The following is a 17973-nucleotide window of genomic DNA, read 5'->3' as shown; positions in this document are numbered from 1 at the left end:
AAATCGACATAGCTAAGCTGCCAGCTGCCACGTTCCAAGTAGGAAGTGATCATGGGGGCGCTTCCGGCTCCATTGACTCTGGCTCCAGTTGACTCTACATAGAAAAACATTGCCCCTCTCTCTCTCTGCTGCAGTGAGCCTCCTCATTTTGATGTTAAAATGTTTGGATTAACCTGCTCTATGTGAACCTGGTGTTTTTATTTCGCCACACTCCCTTAGTCCACTTCTTTATACAGTGTCAAACATGAGTACTATTTGAGAGTAAGCAGGTTTTTTTTTACGCATTTCTTGTATGGACAGTTGGCAATGTCTGGCTCTCACTTTATTGGTTCAGGTATGTTTTAATTAACAAATGGATCCAAAAAGTAGCATTACAATCAGGAACCTTATTGTTAATTAACTTGGATGACTGAGCTGCATCAGAGGCTATTACAATGATGTTGCTATAAAACTGGGCCTAACCTGCTGTTTCATAGTAATGCCCTCTACGCCACCTGCGCTGTATCACACCAGAAGAAATGTGCATTAAACCAAAACAATATATCTAAATGTGGCTGGATTGTCAAATATTTATTACATAATTCACCTCTAAATGTGTCAGAGATGGTGCATATCCATTGTCTTGTCAAGGCCAGTAAACACAGACACAGTGGCTCAGTTACTCATCTTTCAATCTATGGGTTTGACCTGCTCTCCAGTTCAACCTCTTTATATTCCATGGTCCTTGAAATTTGACGCTAGACTAGATTCGCGAAAAGTCACGGAAGACTCATTTTGATTTTGTATGAGAACAATGCTCCTCTGTCTAAGGGTGGCAGGTTGGTGATGTCATGGCTGGCAGCACCCAAAGGCTCCGAGCTCTTGAAGGCACAACATGGCGGCGACACACTGGGAGGAGGACTGACTTTGTTCGATTTAATTAGAGTGTGACCGAGGCAGAAACTCTCTCTTCTAAAACTTGTCAATCATTACCACTAGCCAAGACGATTACAGATTATACAGAACAGTGCCACTGAGGAAATGTTGAATAGAATTTACCACAGAAAAGTTTTATTGCAAAATCGTCTGAAGCTTAAAGTAGAACGGTGACATGTTATGATAAACGCTTCTACTATGCAAGGGAGTCAACAAGCACATTTTTCAAGCAGCGAGAGTGTGACACGGAGCTGGTGGATAATGAAGCAGCGGTCGGGTTGGGGGGGCTGTACATGATTGAGGGCTTTTACACAGGTGCAGGTTTGTGGAGAATAACACCGGAATGAGAACATTGTCCCTTCACTATTGTCTTACTGTGTCCTCTGTCTCTGCACAAGAAAAGGCCCACTGGTACATCAGTATGAAAAACCAGCTCTGCTTTCTTACATTTCCACAATTATGCTAAAGAGCTTAGAAATGGGTTTGCAGAGACGGGGGAAAAATATTTGTGTGTAATGAGGGATACAGTCATTAGGAAAGAAAACCTCAGAGATGTTTGGACTTCTGAGGCTACTTCAAGTTGATAGTAAAGTCCCCGCTGCAACTGAAAGCACTGTTCACACTCACACTGTTGGAAGGTTGCTGGAAAATGGTTTGATTGTTTTTTGCATATTTATTTTCAATGACAAATAATGTCCTTTTCCATATGCTTTTCTCATATCCCAGTGACATGGCTGCCCTGTGCATTCAATTGAATTCAAAGGTTAACTTAATTTTCTACCTTGACAAACCATCAAAGCAACATGAAGCATATTACCTGCTTTTCAAAGGTATAACTGCCATGTACTGTACACAATATTCCGATGCTATTTTAACAATGCAGGAACAGGAATTAGCTAAAATATGCCTGTATATGTCTTGGTTGAGGTTCAAGTCATGCACATAATGTGTATGGACCACACCATTTTGATATACATAAGACGTTTTTAAAGGGACAGTCCAGAATTTTAGAGTGTTGAAGACATGTGGAGACACTTTTTTAAATATTCCATCCAGTTCTTGTATTTGCAGAGGTCGCTGGTGCTAGGCTAGCACATGTCAATGGCCATAGTTAGCCTGCCACTAAAACAGTCTTACCCACTCCACAAAACACCCGAAGCAAATCTGTTATTACGCCAGACTATCAATGTGAATGTCTGTGTTGATAGAATACATTTAGAGGTAAAACCAACCTTGCGTTTGAAGGATTTATGTCTGAGCAGCAGCAGCGCGTTGTATTTCCTGGCGGACTGATATCACCTACCACCTATTTTACCAGCAAAATAAAATTCTGCTGCTGCTGAGAAAATAGTCCCTCAACATGCGACGATTCATGTGATGTAAGGTTAGTTTTATTTCAGACATTATTTTGTCAACACAGACATTTACATGGACAGTCTGGCGAAATAATTGCTTTGCTTGAGGTGCTTGGTGGAGTGGGTAAGACTGTTTTCAGTGGCAGGCTAACTATGGCCATTGGCATACACTAGCCAAACACCAGCGACCTCTGTAAATACAAGGACTGGATGGAATATTTTAAAAACGTGTCTCCATACGTCTCCAACACTCTGACTAACTAGGAAATCAGATCCTATGTCCAAAATTCCGGACTGTCCCTTTAATAGTTTTAATTATAGATGATATGCATTTTTTTTATTTTTTTTTTTAATCAAAATATTTTTATTGTTTTCAAAACACCAAATATATACATTTATATATGCTACTGGCAGGTAACAAATTCACAAATGTCAGTTCTGCAGAGCTAGAAAAAGTCCAAGTTGCAAGTTCCCCACCAGAACAGATCCACTTGTTAAATGGCACAAATTATAATAGATGGAAGAGAGAGAGAAGAAAAAAAATAATAATAAAAAAAATTAAAACAACCCAAATCCAAACCCCCACCCACCCTGTCACCGCACAGGTAGAATATCTATACCAGGTGCTGTATTAATTCACATACCACAGTTTATTCTTTTTCTATTCTTTTTAAAGAGCTGAGTACAACTGCAGGAAATGGCCCCATGTTTTCTCAAATGCACCAATATTTTGTTTCAGGGAAAGTCTAATTTTTTCTAACTTTAGACAGGATATTTATTTATTTTTACTGCAAGACTTTTTTTCTCCTTCCATTTTTCTATATCCCAACTGTACATGTAAAATCTCACTTAAAACACTTGAAAATCTAATATGATTGATTTGATTGATTGAACTGTTGGATGTAGAATTGCATTGACATTGTCCCAACTATTTCAAATGCACTTGTAGAGCCTTCCAGCTTATTGAAAGGCATTTTTGCGTAAATGAACTGGCTCAAAGACATGCCAATCTCTGAGCATTGGGGTTTGCCAGAGTGTTATTGGCAGTGCCGGTGTTTGTCGCCAAAACACAGGGAAGTGATGGAGGAGGAGAGAATGGTGGTCCTTGTGAGTGGGGTGTAAACAGGTCTTGAAGAGAGGCTCCTTTCATGAACTATGCTAATCTGCAGCAGCTCGTGACTGACCGGGCTCTGGCTCTGCCTCGTGTGAGAGAGGACAAGGTGCTCTGCTTTCTACTTCACCGGCTTCATTCACTCATTTTGCCTCAGTGTGGTATAAATAAATGATTCTTTGCTTTGGGCTGGTCTCTTCTGGGGTTGCTGCAGTCAATTGTCTACCTTCAAGTGAGTGGTAATTGATTTGGCTTAGTGGTGAGACAGATCCTGGTTTGTTTGTTACAATTTACATTATAGGTGTTGCTTGTTGTTATGTCCTTAAGCAAGACACTTCACCTATGTTGCCTAGTATGAAAGTGATGTGTGTGTGAGGGAGGAAAGAATAATACAATGTAAAGCACGGTGTGTCTTGATATGCTCTAGACCAGGGGTGTCAAACTCATTTTGGTCCGGGGGCCGTATCCAACCTACTTTGATCTCAAAGGGGCCGGATCAGAAAACTCATGTCATATAAACCCCAAAAATAACAATAAGTTTAAATATTTGTGCAGAGAAACACAAATCTATTACAGAAATCTTTTTTAATTGATGAACTCTTTCTTTTACAAAATATTATAATATTATGAACAACCTGAAACTTTAAGAAAAATTCAATTTCAACACAATGTTTTAACATGAACTTGTATGTAAACAGGAATAAGTCAGTTTTTCTTGGAAAATCCTGCACTCGGCTCCACTTTTCTTATGTTGGACATTTTGCTGATGAGGGTGTCACGGTCAACAGTCAAAACGATCGTCCTTTGGAAAGAGACAAGTCTTCATTTGTGCTGCTCTGGTGGGAGGGGCCACGCACAGAGACACTGGAGACGCTACTGTGATAAACACCACAGAAAATTAACAATATTTTAATAGAAAATATAATTTCAATATTTTAGTAGAAAGTCAGCTGAGGGCCAGATTAAAGGTCTTGGAGGGCCGGATCTGGCCCCTGGGCCTTATGTTTGACACCTGTGCTCTAGACGAATCCAAAGCATTATTTGTTTTATACATTTATCTTATGCCTCTACATTATTTCTTTTTTTTTTTTCTATGAATTGTTTCCAGTCTCCCTTAAGACCATATATTTTTATAATAGAAGAGAATCTGCTTGCTATAATTGTTCAGAATTAAAATTAGTGTTGAAAGTTGAGAGTGGTTTGGTTATTAATTTGTGTCATACACACTCAATCATAATAAAAAGAAGATCCATGTATGCTAGCACTTTGAACGTATTTTAAATGGGCATATATGGATGTGGGTGAATGTGAGATAAAACTATGAAAGCTCTCAAATTTTCTCCTGAATTACCAATGTTTTATTGGACCTATTAGTCACACCCCTCACGTAGAGCTGTGTTAACTGCATCCTGCTTTATAATAAGGACTGACTATTAAGAGACAATTGGTCCATGTTAGATGGTGCCTTCCACTCTTGCAGGTTGGGTGCTGCAGAATGAGTCACCTCCATCAATTACACTTGAAATTCATGCATACTGGTGCTTAAGGGACAGAGGTATGGACTGTATCAAGCCATCACCAGGTGTTGATCTCAAATTTTCTTCAAGGTCTTTCTGATTTCTAATGAAGCTGATGTTTCTTACACATGTAATTATTTCTTTATTGATTTGTCAGCATCCCGGGGAACAGTTTTCATGAAATATATCCATGCTGCGATAACCTGTCTCTGTAGCAATGATGAGAGAAAAATCATTAGAAGGAAGGCCCCCCAGGGGGAATGGAGGCGGCTGTTTTGATGTGAGCTTGTATCCTGATGTGATAGTGGCGCGTGTGTACATGATCCTTTGACTGACTCTTCCTCTGTTTCTTCTTCTTTTGTGTTTGTGTGATTTAGGCCTGAGGAGCGGGGGGAAGATGAGACCTCCTAGCCCTCTGCTGATCCTCTTCTACATCACGCTGACCAAGAGTGCCAAGGAGGTCAAGTTGGTCTCCAAGAGGGGCTCAGGTATGAGAACTCTCAGGCACACACACTACTGCATATTAAGTGGAGGAAGTTACCGTAATTTTGTAGCTTGCGAAGTATTCACCTTTATTAATATCAGCAACTGTCCATGTAGAGAAAAAAATAAAAAAGAATTTCCTCACTGATTAGGGTCACAGTTTTAATAAAGATTCATTGAAGTTTTGAACAGCTATACTACAAATCTCATGCTTTTAAGAATATGTTTGTAGAGCTTTAAACTACAGGATTAGCGAGTTTTATATACCATAATAAGATACAGTGAAGAGGATATTTTCTTGTTTGCGGAGGATTACCTAAACAAAGGCAGTCTTTAAAGATTGGTAGTGCAACCATTCCAACTGCGATGTAGATTTTGATTCATCTCGTAGCTTTATGCCCAGGGTAATGTAACTGCTATAGTACAAATTCTTACAAACCCAGATAAAATGTTCTTAATGGTGATTCTATACAAAATGTTTATACATATATTTCACACAGTGAAAATATAGGGCAATTAGACCTGCCACAATAGCAAATTTTGTTATAGTGTGATATATTGCTGAAGTAAATATTGCCCAATGATTAAATTGCTGAATTATTACCAAAAAATTATTCTAAATGTAAAATATTGTAACAAAATATGAATTACAATAAATACATAAGAGAATGCAACTTTTAAGTAGTAAGTTTATCTTTATAATGAGTCATAGATTCTATAATTCAGCCCTCAACAGCTCAAATCTTATCGTAGGACAGAAAAATAACCACATTTTTTGACCCCCAAAAAGTATTGTTTCATCTGTCATGTATTGAATGAAATCAATATAGTATTTATCGTGACAGGCTTCATGAAATGCAGTATTCATTCGCTGATCAGACCACCATTGGCTTCTGTGTGCCCTCTCACCACTACATGATATTTGTGCCTTAACTCACACATTGTATTGTGTAACCACAGTGAGTAGGAATATCTAAAGACCTAAGATCTGACCTTTAGTTTTCTCGTTCATATTGAAGGAACAAACTGACACAAAGAGCAGCAGGCCAACTTGTGAAAGAGTAATGTGGTGAGGCTGCTGATGTGTAGCAATCTTGCCAAGACATGGAAAACTATACGTACTATTTTTTTTAGCTTGTCTCATACATAGTCAAACCAGCATAGGTACTGTTAAAGGTCCTATTGTGCTGAATAGAGTAGTGAGCTTTTAGTCGTGTTAGAATCTTCTTGCCTCCTCAAAAGCATACGTGGAGTGTGTTTTGTTTCATTCCCACATGATTGAGTAATCCTTTATTTTTATTTATTATTTAGTCTGTCTACATCTCCAAAGCCCAAAATGCTCTGTTCCACCTTGTGATGTCTTGACACGGTAGTTTTTAGATTAACAGAAGCCTTTTACCTTTTCTTCAGTAAAGACTGGCAATTCGAGGATTGAAATCTAAGGTGTATGGAGTTTAAAAACATGGTGGAGCACTTCCTGTATTACAACATGACACCACAAGGTTGAACAGAGTGTTTTCAGTTTGAGAGAAGAACACAGCCTAAATATGCAGAGTTGTGCTGTGAATTAAACAAAACACAACTCCAGATATGTTTTTTAAACATTATAACACATCAGAAAATAGTGTAATATGGGCCCTTTAACTTGAATACCAGTCAAATATTATTGATTCTACAAGGTTAAAAAATCAATAGCATAATAATTACAATGTATTCAGTATATTCATTGCTAACATGGGATATTAATTATATAACCAAGCTGGCTGTCTTGACAAATATCCACTGAGACACCGAGTTGTGTTACATTATCTGCTGTAGCTGCATCACTCTTCCTATTGATTGAGTGGCTTTGTGTTTGGCCCATTGTTTGTCCTTATGAATTGGCTCCATGTTGCTGCTTGCTTGTATCACACCTATGTGGCCGCTGTTTTCGGTCTTCCAAGGATATCCATATAGATCGGATCTTCGGACAGCACATCGGATCAATCAAGTGACTCCTCTGGGTCCTTCACTCAAATATTGATAGCTGAAGTCAATATTACCGCCCAGCCAAGGGGTCAAAGGTGATGGAGTGTCAGCAGGCAGTTAAGCTATTTAATGGCTCTTTGAGAGGCTCCTGCATCTGTCTGAAACATTATAACAGAGGTGTGAGAGCAGCACCATCACATGACACTGTACATATTATAGGTTATTAGACATGTCGTGTGTCATTGGTAAATCAAAATACAATATTTGGATTTCCTGAAAACAAACAAAAGTGTGCACATTGTAATATGGAAGGAAGCAAAAATTATGAATTCTTATTTGGACAAAATTTACAGCTACAGCGAATAATAAAGGGATTGAAAAAAATAGTTGCAAAGTAGGATTTGTGGTGATTGAATTTCTAAAGCCTTAATTGATAAACACTGTGGATGCTAATTACTTGTTGAATACACAGAATTCATTCAATATGTATAAATAAAGGTGGCTAATACTAACTGTTCTGTAAAAATTGTATTAGTACAGTCCAGTTTGTTAGTGTCAAAGCTTTTGAGGGTTACAAGAAAAATCAAATGAATTGCAGAACTATTGTGCTGTTACGTATCTAAACAGATTGTGAAGCTTTCCCCCTCACTTCTATAGTGCCCTGTTCTGTTGCTGCAGTATTGGCTTTTGACAAATTGAAGTGGATATATGTGAAGTGTCGGCACCGGGCACAAAATGCAGCGGTAAAGATGATTAATTGCAGGATAGGGCCTCGGGTGGGTGATTGTTTCTGGGTCAAAGGTTTGGGACATTAGTCTTCATGTGTTCGGGGTGAAGGGGATGAAGCAGTTGGTCTCTCATGGCTGCCATTATATTAACTTCAGATGACCGTTCCTGACGCGTCTCTCGGAGCACCCAGCCATGTGTTGTGCGGTTATTGTTGAAAGTGCTGTGAAAGATTTGTATATTTTGTGCAGCTGGCTTCACATGGGACTAGTTTGTGATTTCTTGCAGGTTTGGGTAAATACATGGGAGTTTCATCTCTCAACCTTGAGGAGCTATGGATAACGGATCAGCTATGAGGACTTGATTAGCCCTCAAGAGGCACTGGATAAAGCTGCACTTCAATTGATTTTCTCCCCCCAAGTGTCCACGCCGGATTCCTAGAGTTGTAGCTCTCTGAAATCCTATAATTATTCAATGTGGAGTCAGCCCAAGCCTGTGTTACCTGAATTAATGAGTTTCCCAAAGGTGTAGATAGGAGCTGCATGTGTCTCTTATTCCCTCATTGTTTGTGCCACACCTTTGCACCGCGCATGTTTTTAATGACCACTCAGCCACTATGGGATAGCAAATGGACTAGAATGTAGGACTGCACAATAGAGACAAAACTGTTGAATAGCAATATATGGGTCTTTATATCTGGATACAGTTAAGAAGGAAAGAACTAAACCGAAGCATGCGATTGAAACCAAACCTGTCCTGTAAATGGGACTGAACCATTTAAAACTTCACAGGGAAAATATGGACTTTTGAGAATTTGTGGATTTTGTTTATGATCATATCCTTACAACCGTTGAAAATACAGTAGGCCGTGAGCAGATGAGCTCTTTACCAGTCATTGGTTCTTTTCATTAAAATGATTTATGATGACATTTTCATACAATAAAACTCTTGCCCATTTCCCTTGCTTCACACATAAAAATGACTCACTTTAATTTCCTGTAGACTGATCCTAACCTTATCCATAATTAGCATAACCTAACCTAAACCGTAACCTCAACCTATTTTAACCCATTTCTTATCTCCATGTTTACATGACACTTTTTTTTTTATGAATTCACTGTAACTATACAGAATTCAGTCCCCACTGTGTGATTTGGGGAAGACTATGGTGGCACAAATTATTTTATTTGAATAATTTAATCTCATTCAATTTGTGGAGTATAAATGTCTTACTGCTTACATTTAATCTTTAAACAGCCATTTCTTTTTTAACCACTGTAGTCTTTAGACTTGATCCACAAGGGATATAATTTGAAACTGGTGCCAAATAAGGCTTAATTATACAAATATATATGTACAAGTAAAAATAAAATATAGAAATAGAATAACGGTGCAAAGATGATGCATGATAATGCAATGAGCAACAATGTTTAATTTTTTTTGTGCCAATCTATAGTCCAGGTTATTTTAGACTGTGGGTGGGTATATATGGGTATATATACCCCCCACAAAACCCACACACATAAACTTTGGGAACTAAATGTTTGCTGTCTGCCTAGTATTCAGCCTCCTAACAATACTAGTACATAGAGTGAGGGTTTTTCACATCAACTGTCAGTGGTCCAAATGTTCCGCCTGGTCAGTTTATACAGTGCACACCATCCGTATGCTGCCCATATGCACTCTAAGTTGCTGAATTGTTTGCTGTGGACTGCTGTGAAATGAATGCTTTGAGGCGGTTGTATTTTCGCAGTGCAGTGACCAAGGCCTGGCTGACTGTGAGATTTACTCCGGGGGACTTTGACAGAGACAAGCTGTCAGGCCCCATCCATCAGCCTGCTATAGTGTCTATCTCTGAACCAGCTTGGCCCAGTCAGAACCGTGAGGGCCAGTCTCAGCCCCCTCTGTCCCACTGATAAGACCTACAGAAGGGAAGTGTAATGAGACAGGACAGGCTCTCTTTAGTGCGTGCAAACACAATTACCAATTTGCAGCAGGCTTGAAACACAATTGAAGTTTATTAACTATCTGTAGGAACCTTTACCTCAATATCAACTGCTGGAATTGTCTGTTGCAAAAAATGAGGAATTCTCAAAGAAAAAAATCTGATGAGGTTTGGAGACAATAATTACACTTTTGAGGATAAATTGTGTTTCATTAACTTTTGTGGATTTAATTGGATATAATTTGTCTAGGGCGATTTTTGAATGTAATTTAGAAAAAAAATAACAAAGAAATCAGGGAACATTGTTCAAAGTATATGAATTAACCATCTGCCGTTTATGCTTGAGGCAACATATTTTAAGCTGTTAATACCAAGATTAATTTAGCAAATAAATATGTTTGTTGGCCTCAGGTTTTCATGACATTAGCACATTATTATAGCCAGTTGCTGCGGACAGAGCAGCGGATCTTTTGATAACTGGTGATAAAAGTTAATTGTCCCGGAAGAGCCACAGTCGTGAGTGGAGCTGTTACAACTCCATGCATCAAACTACTGTACAAATGCTGTTAATACAAAATCATACAGTACATGTTTCTATTATTTAAACCTTTTTTTTCTTGTAAAAGCACAATTTCTGTATCTTTCAAAAACATATAGCTTATTTATTTTAGATTGTAACAGATGGGTAAAATGTATCTGTATTATAAATGATCATGTGTATTAGATGGCCTGTATTCGTGTATGTGCAATTTAAATATATAGACTTAGACAAACTTTATTGATCCACAAGGGAAATTATTTGGACATAGTAGCACACATATCACAATATGTTATAATTACAAAGAGCAAAAATATAATTATTAAGGTCAAATTCAAAATAAGTAGCAAAAATCGCAAAAGACAGGTTTCAAATAAGGCATAGTTATAAAATGTAAACGTACAAGTAAAAATAAAATATCTAAATATAGTAATATAAAATATACAGTATATCTGCTATATACAAGAGGTAGGTAAGGATATATATTGCAATAGTGGTCTCAAAATGACTAAAGTCTTGTCTTAAATAATGGAAAAATTGATTTCCCCAAGGTTGCTACAGCCATCTAAATGAATGGAAACAGCGGTTACATTAAATATTTTGCCTTTGGTCAAAAACGATCATTGCTCCTCTAATCTTGTTGGGTAGGCCATAAATCCAGGGCTAATTGGATAATTTAGGACCAGTGCTTTTTACATTACCTCTGTTAGCCGCTGCAGCGCCCTTAAAAACACACTTTCATGCTCCACTTCTACCTGAGGGCTCCCCCATTAATCACTCCAGCTCTGGGACAGTAGCACTGGCTCTCCCTGGGTCAAAGGTCGCATGTAGTGTATCATCACAGGTTTGCCCCATGGGTCCTGCTTGTTTGTCTACGACCCACATCCCTCCCATTTCATGCTAGACAAGAGGATACAAGTGTGAGCATCTGAGTACAACTGATTCAGATGTAATTAACACCACTCGGACATCTTTATTTTTCATGTATATTGTATATTCAAATGTTTACTTGTTACTTGTAGCTACTCAAGATGTTTGGATTTATTACTGGTACTATACGTAGTTATTAGGGCTGCAAATTGATACAATACATGACTCACAATACGATATTATCACAATATACATGCAATAATCAATATATTGCACATGATACACTGATTCATAAAAACAGCAGTATATTACAGATACTTTTTTAGCAACAATATATGTACACTACCGGTCAAAAGTTTGAGAACACCCTAATTTTTCCAGTTATTTATTGCAATTCAAGTCATGCAAGTCCAATGAAAAGCTTGAAATGGTACAAAGGTAAGTACTGAACAGCCAGGGGTTTAAAAAAAAAGATAAAAGATAACAAAACACAAGTCCAAGCTCTGCCAAAACTACCTTATGAAAAAAGAACAAGATGGTAAGTATGAAAACATGGGGTGACCAGCACAGTCTCCAGACTTAAACCCAATCAAGCTGGTTTGGGATGAACTGGACAGAAGAGTGAAAACCAAGCAACCTAAAAGTGCCACACATTTGTGGGAACTTCTGCAAAAGACTTAGGGAGAACTTTCTAGACAATATTTGATTTCTGTTGTAAAAAAGAATGTCACGAATGTGTTCAGCTCTTATGTCTGCCAAAGGTGGACACTTTGATGAATCAAGAATTTGTTTAAAATCCATTTTGGTTAACAGTAAACAGTAAATACCAAAAAACTGGAAAAAGTGTGGTGTTCTAAAACTTTTCACGAGATGTGTCTAATTAAAAGATCTTTAAAATTAAAAATGAAACTAACTAGCAATGTAATCCTGTGATATTTCTGCACTTTTGTGGTTAACTTAACACTCTTCTCGTTTTGAGCAATATTTCAAACCAAGACACTTGCATATACATGAGATAATCCTAAAAAAAAATATGAAGGCTTTCATTTCTCTTATCGTTGCCTACCTCTATATGATAATATTGCTTAGAAATGGTGGTGTTGTTGTGGTAGGAATAGTTATAGGTGCACTGCGTAACATTTCAGGTGGAGGGTCTGCTCTTTCCTGAATGTTCTATGGTATCACATTAAACATATTATGCATCTAGCATTTATCATTACAATTTTGTGTGTTTCTGTTCCTCAAAAATACTCCCCTCTGTGAATAGGGGCGACTCTCCACAGATATGAATTGTAATGTAGCATAGTGCCGTATCCTGCTTGTCTCCCTCGTGAAAGGTTTAGTTTAGTGGAACATTCTATATAAAGCAATAGTATTTCCATGCAGACAACCACCACTTCAAGTTGTCGTGTGCACATTTTGTTCATTTCCGATTGTGTGGAGTACGCCAAGCCGAGTACATCACTAAACACATCCATGGCCTGCTGACTGGCCTGTTAGCTGGAGTAATGGCTTTTAAAGGCTGCCTGCAGGGATGAGTGCGCCGCAGTGGAGAACCAAGGCACGCTGCTCTTAAGTCCAACACCGCAACAAAAACCACCTCACTTAATTTGTAGAGTGCGGGAGAGTTTATTCAATTGCCCCTAAGGTTTTTATTGAACCCACATTATAGGTACAATGTAAATAATGGGGTCGTTCAACAGCGTTCAACTACTGGATTTCAATTTGCTCTTTCCAACATTTTACTGTTCAGATTTTGTAACTATGATTTGTAAAAGCACAGAGGCAGTCACTGTCTTGTTTTTGTAATATTTGCCATACTTCAAACTGTTGTTGTTGTGGTAAATAGAGCCTTACTTGTACAACTTGTGCTGCCCTCATGTACAAAAAAACTATTTGAAAATAATGTTAATTCTCATTACATTTGCATACAAACAAAATAACACTAAGCAAGGGGTTATTATGCTTTAATATACAGTATTGTGTTATTAGTTATTAGTTCAGTGTTATTAGTTATTAGTTCAGTGGTGTAAAAAGAATTTGTAGCTATTTATAAAACAAGTAAAATATTTTGCTACAATGGAAGGGTATTCAAGATAAGTCACACATTTATTTGTATAGCACATTTAAAAACAACCACAGTTGACTAAAGTACTTTACATACAACAGTAAATCTCAATACACAATACAAAAAAGTCAAGTAATGTTGTATTGATCTGAGATTGGCATACGATAAAATGCTGGTGGAAGCAACAGAAGCAACTCTCCATGCGTTCTAGCTTCTTGTTATATGGTGCCAAGGACGGCTGACCATGCATTCAAAAGATATATATATTTTAAATTGTTTTAAATTCATCATTCTTATACTTATGAATAATGAATAATTTTGACATGTTTTATGCCAAATTGTGACTAACTTTCTAATGTTTTGCCAGAAACACCCTTGTCGTTTCACAACTGCCTTTATAGTTTCCATTCTAGTTATCGGTTTAATAGACCTTGCCTCCACAACCTGAGCTGGCCCCATGTTAAAAATAGAATGGACTTAAAGAGTGGAACCAGCTGTGATGTCGGCGTAATGTAGCGTAGTGTCCCATAAGCCACTGCTGTCAACTCGCTATCTGCCCAATGATCCCCACTGCACACGTCATGGAAGTGTGCATTATATTGAAGATTTCCGTATGTGTGATCTGGCAACAATGACCCCCTGACGGTTTCCCTAAGGATAAAAATGAGACAGCCAATATTGCGATGACGCTGCAAAGTCGTGCTCCAAATCCCTGATAAGGGGCTGTCATGGATAACTGTAAATCTGACATGGCCCCGCGGCATTGTGGGGGATGAAGTTCTGTGGTGCTGACGCTTGGATAACCCTGCAATAAGTGGTGCAAGTCAGTCATTCACTTAATTTATTTGTCAAGGCGCTCCCTCTGCTCATTTCACAAATCATTTTAGCACCATTTCTCTGACACTTTTAAAAACCAAATGTGGCCGTCTATAGGTTTGCTCTGTCAGGCAGATGGACAAAATGACACACAAATAAGATGTAGAGTCTCTTACTTGTCATGCTTGTCTCATCGCCCCAGTCCTGCACATGACACTATTGGACATTAAATCCTCCAATTTCTGGTGGAGGAAAACACAGTAATAGTTTATTGACAGATCAAGTCTCCACATTGACATTTGTCCACGGTTATATATGGCCACTGCCCGTCTCAGGTTAAATGATTGATCACCCAGAACCGTTAATGTGGCAAGTCTACTGTCATGCTCTTCATCTCTGTGTGTACCCCCAGACATCAGCATATGACACTGGGAGCTTTTCTTTTGGAACAAGAAACATAGTAACAAGAACTGATACCGTAAATGCAAATTAACACCAAGTAAGTTGTCTTAGTACTTTTACTGTACTGTAAATTAATGGGTGCCTTTTTACATTGGTGGTGGTGTTGACCATGTTCAAGTTTTATGTTTACTATTCTTTTTTAAAGATAACTATGTACCTTTTCTGGTGAAGAGTCAGTCACTTGCTTATCTCTTATGTTATTGTTCCACAGTATGGCAGTCAGCTTGTCTGTCTCCAAGTGAAGCAGGTGATGCCAAGATACAGGTCAGTTATGTGGAGAGGCGAGTCCGCGCACAGAAGTGAGGTATCTGAAACACAAATGAAGCTCACGCTGCTAGCAGTTATAGTTTTAGTTATCATATAGTTACAGAGCGAATTTGGATCAGAGTTCAATATTAGGAATAGGAATTTATTTATGGACAAAATGGTGAAATAAAAACACCAGGATCATGTAGAGAATGTTAATACAACCATTTTAAGACCAAAATGACAAGGCTCTCTGCAGCTGTCAAAGAGAGAGGTGACATTGCACCCCCATGTTCACTTCCTATTTCAGCGGGTTAGCTATGTCCCTTTGTATATGCGGTCTATGGATTACACCATCTCGCTTCAGGCAAAGCAACAACATCTCCATGGAACCAACGATATGTTTTATTAAGTATTGCACATTTTCTATGCACTTTCCATATAATATTGGTTTGGAGTCGACTTCAAGAAGTGTACTATTATGTATGGATCCATTGAAACCTTACCAAGGGCAAGGCCAATGCAAAACGCCTTACCATTTCACATGTATGTTTATATATTTCTCACATACCTTCAAATTCCCAATGCCCTGAATTTACAGTACACATGCCTCAACTTTTACTGTGGCTTACAAAATCCACTACAGAGGCTGTCTCGGGTCGGTCAATAGCTCTCTCTCTAAATGATGAGGAATGGGGCACGCTGCAGTAACGCTGGGCCCGGAGATTGATCACATGCAGACTACTGAAGATTAAATGGCTTCTTGTGGAGAGCCGGACTGCCCCTGGATGGTGCATTGAGTAGGTAGGAAGCCTGTTCTTTTCTGCTCCACTCACCACAGCTGCACAGCCTTGGGACAGAGCCGCTATGCAGGAAAGCAAGCCACGAAAATATGCTATAGGTTTATTGAATCTGTGTGTGTGTGTTTAGGAAACTATGGAATATGTTATGTAAATTAGTTTGTGTTAATGCTAACTTTGCTGTAATTTTGCTGATTTGTTTGGCTGATGTGATCACTGTAAACGGTTTGTGTTTTGATTAACCCTGTAATTTTTGTAACTCCATATTTTCAGTACTGAATTGATTCATGAAAACATACATAAATTTGCCTTAATTTAAGTGATTGTTAGTAGTCAACAGTTATGAGGCCTGTTCAAATCCAATTTACAGGTGCACTGTGTAACTTTTCTTTTCTGTCTGTTACCTCCTTGATGTTGTTACTTTGTCCAGAATGCTTCACAGTATTGCATTAGACTGCTCATGCTTTTTAAAGCAATAAAAACATCTGGAGTTGAATAAATGCAAGCTAGATACGTGTAAAGCTACTGTGGAACATTTCAGGTAAAGCGTTAAAATGTCCATTGAAAAAAATCAGATGACAGACCCTCCACTTGAAAAGTTACACAATGCACCTTTAAGAAAATGTGTAAATCCTTAATAAAATCAGACTGAAGTTGCTTGCAAATTAAAAATACTTGCTTGTGTACATTATAGGTGGTGCAGCAGTTAGCTCTCCTAATAGTCTCGTCAGTGCAATGGTATGATCAGCTAATGTGGTGCATGTATGTATGACTCTATTACGATGCGTATGGACTTACTGTATATTTTAATGGCCAACATACGATGTGGAAGATGCTTAAAATTCCTGTGCTGCTCTGTGCTGATAATGGAGTAATTATATTTATGTTATCCACCACAGCGTAAATATGTTGATATATCAAGTGGGTGGGTTAATCCAGAAATAGTGTTCCAGGTAATTAAATGATTGTAAATGAGGAGCAATGCAGAGCAATGTCTTTATAAACATTAAGGTAATTTACTCATCAAAGTGTGATATACGGTGTGTATGTTCCTCCAGTCCAACATAAGTATGTTGTGAAAGCTGATCCCCCACAAGCTGCAGATGTCTTCTGGCACACACACGAGAGGAGTATCTCATTTCAGGGTTTTTCTCTTCCTTGATTTTCAATATTCAGCTGGTTCACCTTCTTAAGTAATGCCCAGTTATTTTGGGGGGATCTCCAATGAATTTATAGTTTTACAACATTCATCCTGTCTACAGTGTTACCATACAGTCAATCACAGGCCAAAGTTGCTTTGATTTATTAACCTTTAAATGATAACATATTTGTCTTTTAAGCTTTAGCCCTGAGAACCATTATACTGACATTTTTCAAATCACAGGGGTTTACCAAAATGATCAATTAATTATAGGTGCTTGAATAATTAATGAGAGCCATCCGGAGCAGCAGCTCTACCTGACATATGGAGGCGTGCTTGATTGTGCTTTGACAGTGATTTTAAATGTGGCTGATTACATCAGATGCCTTTGCAAAACCCAGAGGTTAGACCGCAGGCGGTAAAAACTACAAAGACCAGCGTTCTAGAAACCCCTTCAGGCCATTTAAACTACAATTACCCACAGTCCTGTGTCATCTCCTGGTGTCAAAGTGATCCGCCCTCGCGCACTGTTGTTAGACCATCACAGGCACAAGCCGCACACATCGTAAACGCTTGGCTCCGTGTTCTGGTGCTGCTACCATCGCTCATTAGGAAAAAACTTAGAAAAAACCTGCTTCATGCTGAGAATGTGGGGGAGGAATCTGAGTACGTCTCCAAATGCTAATGAGAGAAGGCTCTTCAAGAGACAGCTTTGTCTTTGGTTCTATTCATCCTACTACGTGTCAGTATTGTTTGTTATTTTTTCTTTTCTTTTTGCTTGCAAAGGTAGGGTGAATTCTAAACAGTTATTTTTATATGTCATTAGTAAGTAGCCCAGTGCGGCCCCATCACCCTGACAACTACATCCCTTCCTTTTCCCTTCTGCTTATCACCATAACAACTAATCTGCCGTAAATAGTGCTGTCTCCTCGTCTGCCTTTCTGCTTCTTTTTCCTCCACCAGTTCTTGTCTGCTTGTTTGGGCCGTAGCACCACCCTGCTCCCTCCGCCCT

The 17973-nt window shown here is 38.4% G+C and overlaps 1 protein-coding gene across 1 annotated transcript in view; it reads left to right on the top strand.

The window, feature by feature from the left end:
- Positions 1-5295: 5295 nt before the first annotated feature.
- Positions 5296-17973, top strand: part of il1rapl1a (interleukin 1 receptor accessory protein-like 1a) — a 146080-nt gene continuing 133402 nt past the window's right edge. Inside the window, exon 1 of the mRNA XM_055149585.1 lies at positions 5296-5386. Within this exon, the coding sequence (XP_055005560.1) occupies positions 5296-5386 (91 nt within the window). The remainder of the gene's footprint in view (positions 5387-17973) is intronic.

This window comes from Boleophthalmus pectinirostris, unplaced genomic scaffold (genome assembly GCF_026225935.1).
Source record: "Boleophthalmus pectinirostris isolate CB_2022bp ecotype Guang Dong unplaced genomic scaffold, ASM2622593v1 HiC_scaffold_1, whole genome shotgun sequence".
NCBI lineage: Eukaryota > Metazoa > Chordata > Actinopteri > Gobiiformes > Gobiidae > Boleophthalmus > Boleophthalmus pectinirostris.
The sequence above is the reverse complement of the archived record's forward strand: the minus strand, read 5'-3'. Positions and strand labels throughout refer to the sequence as shown.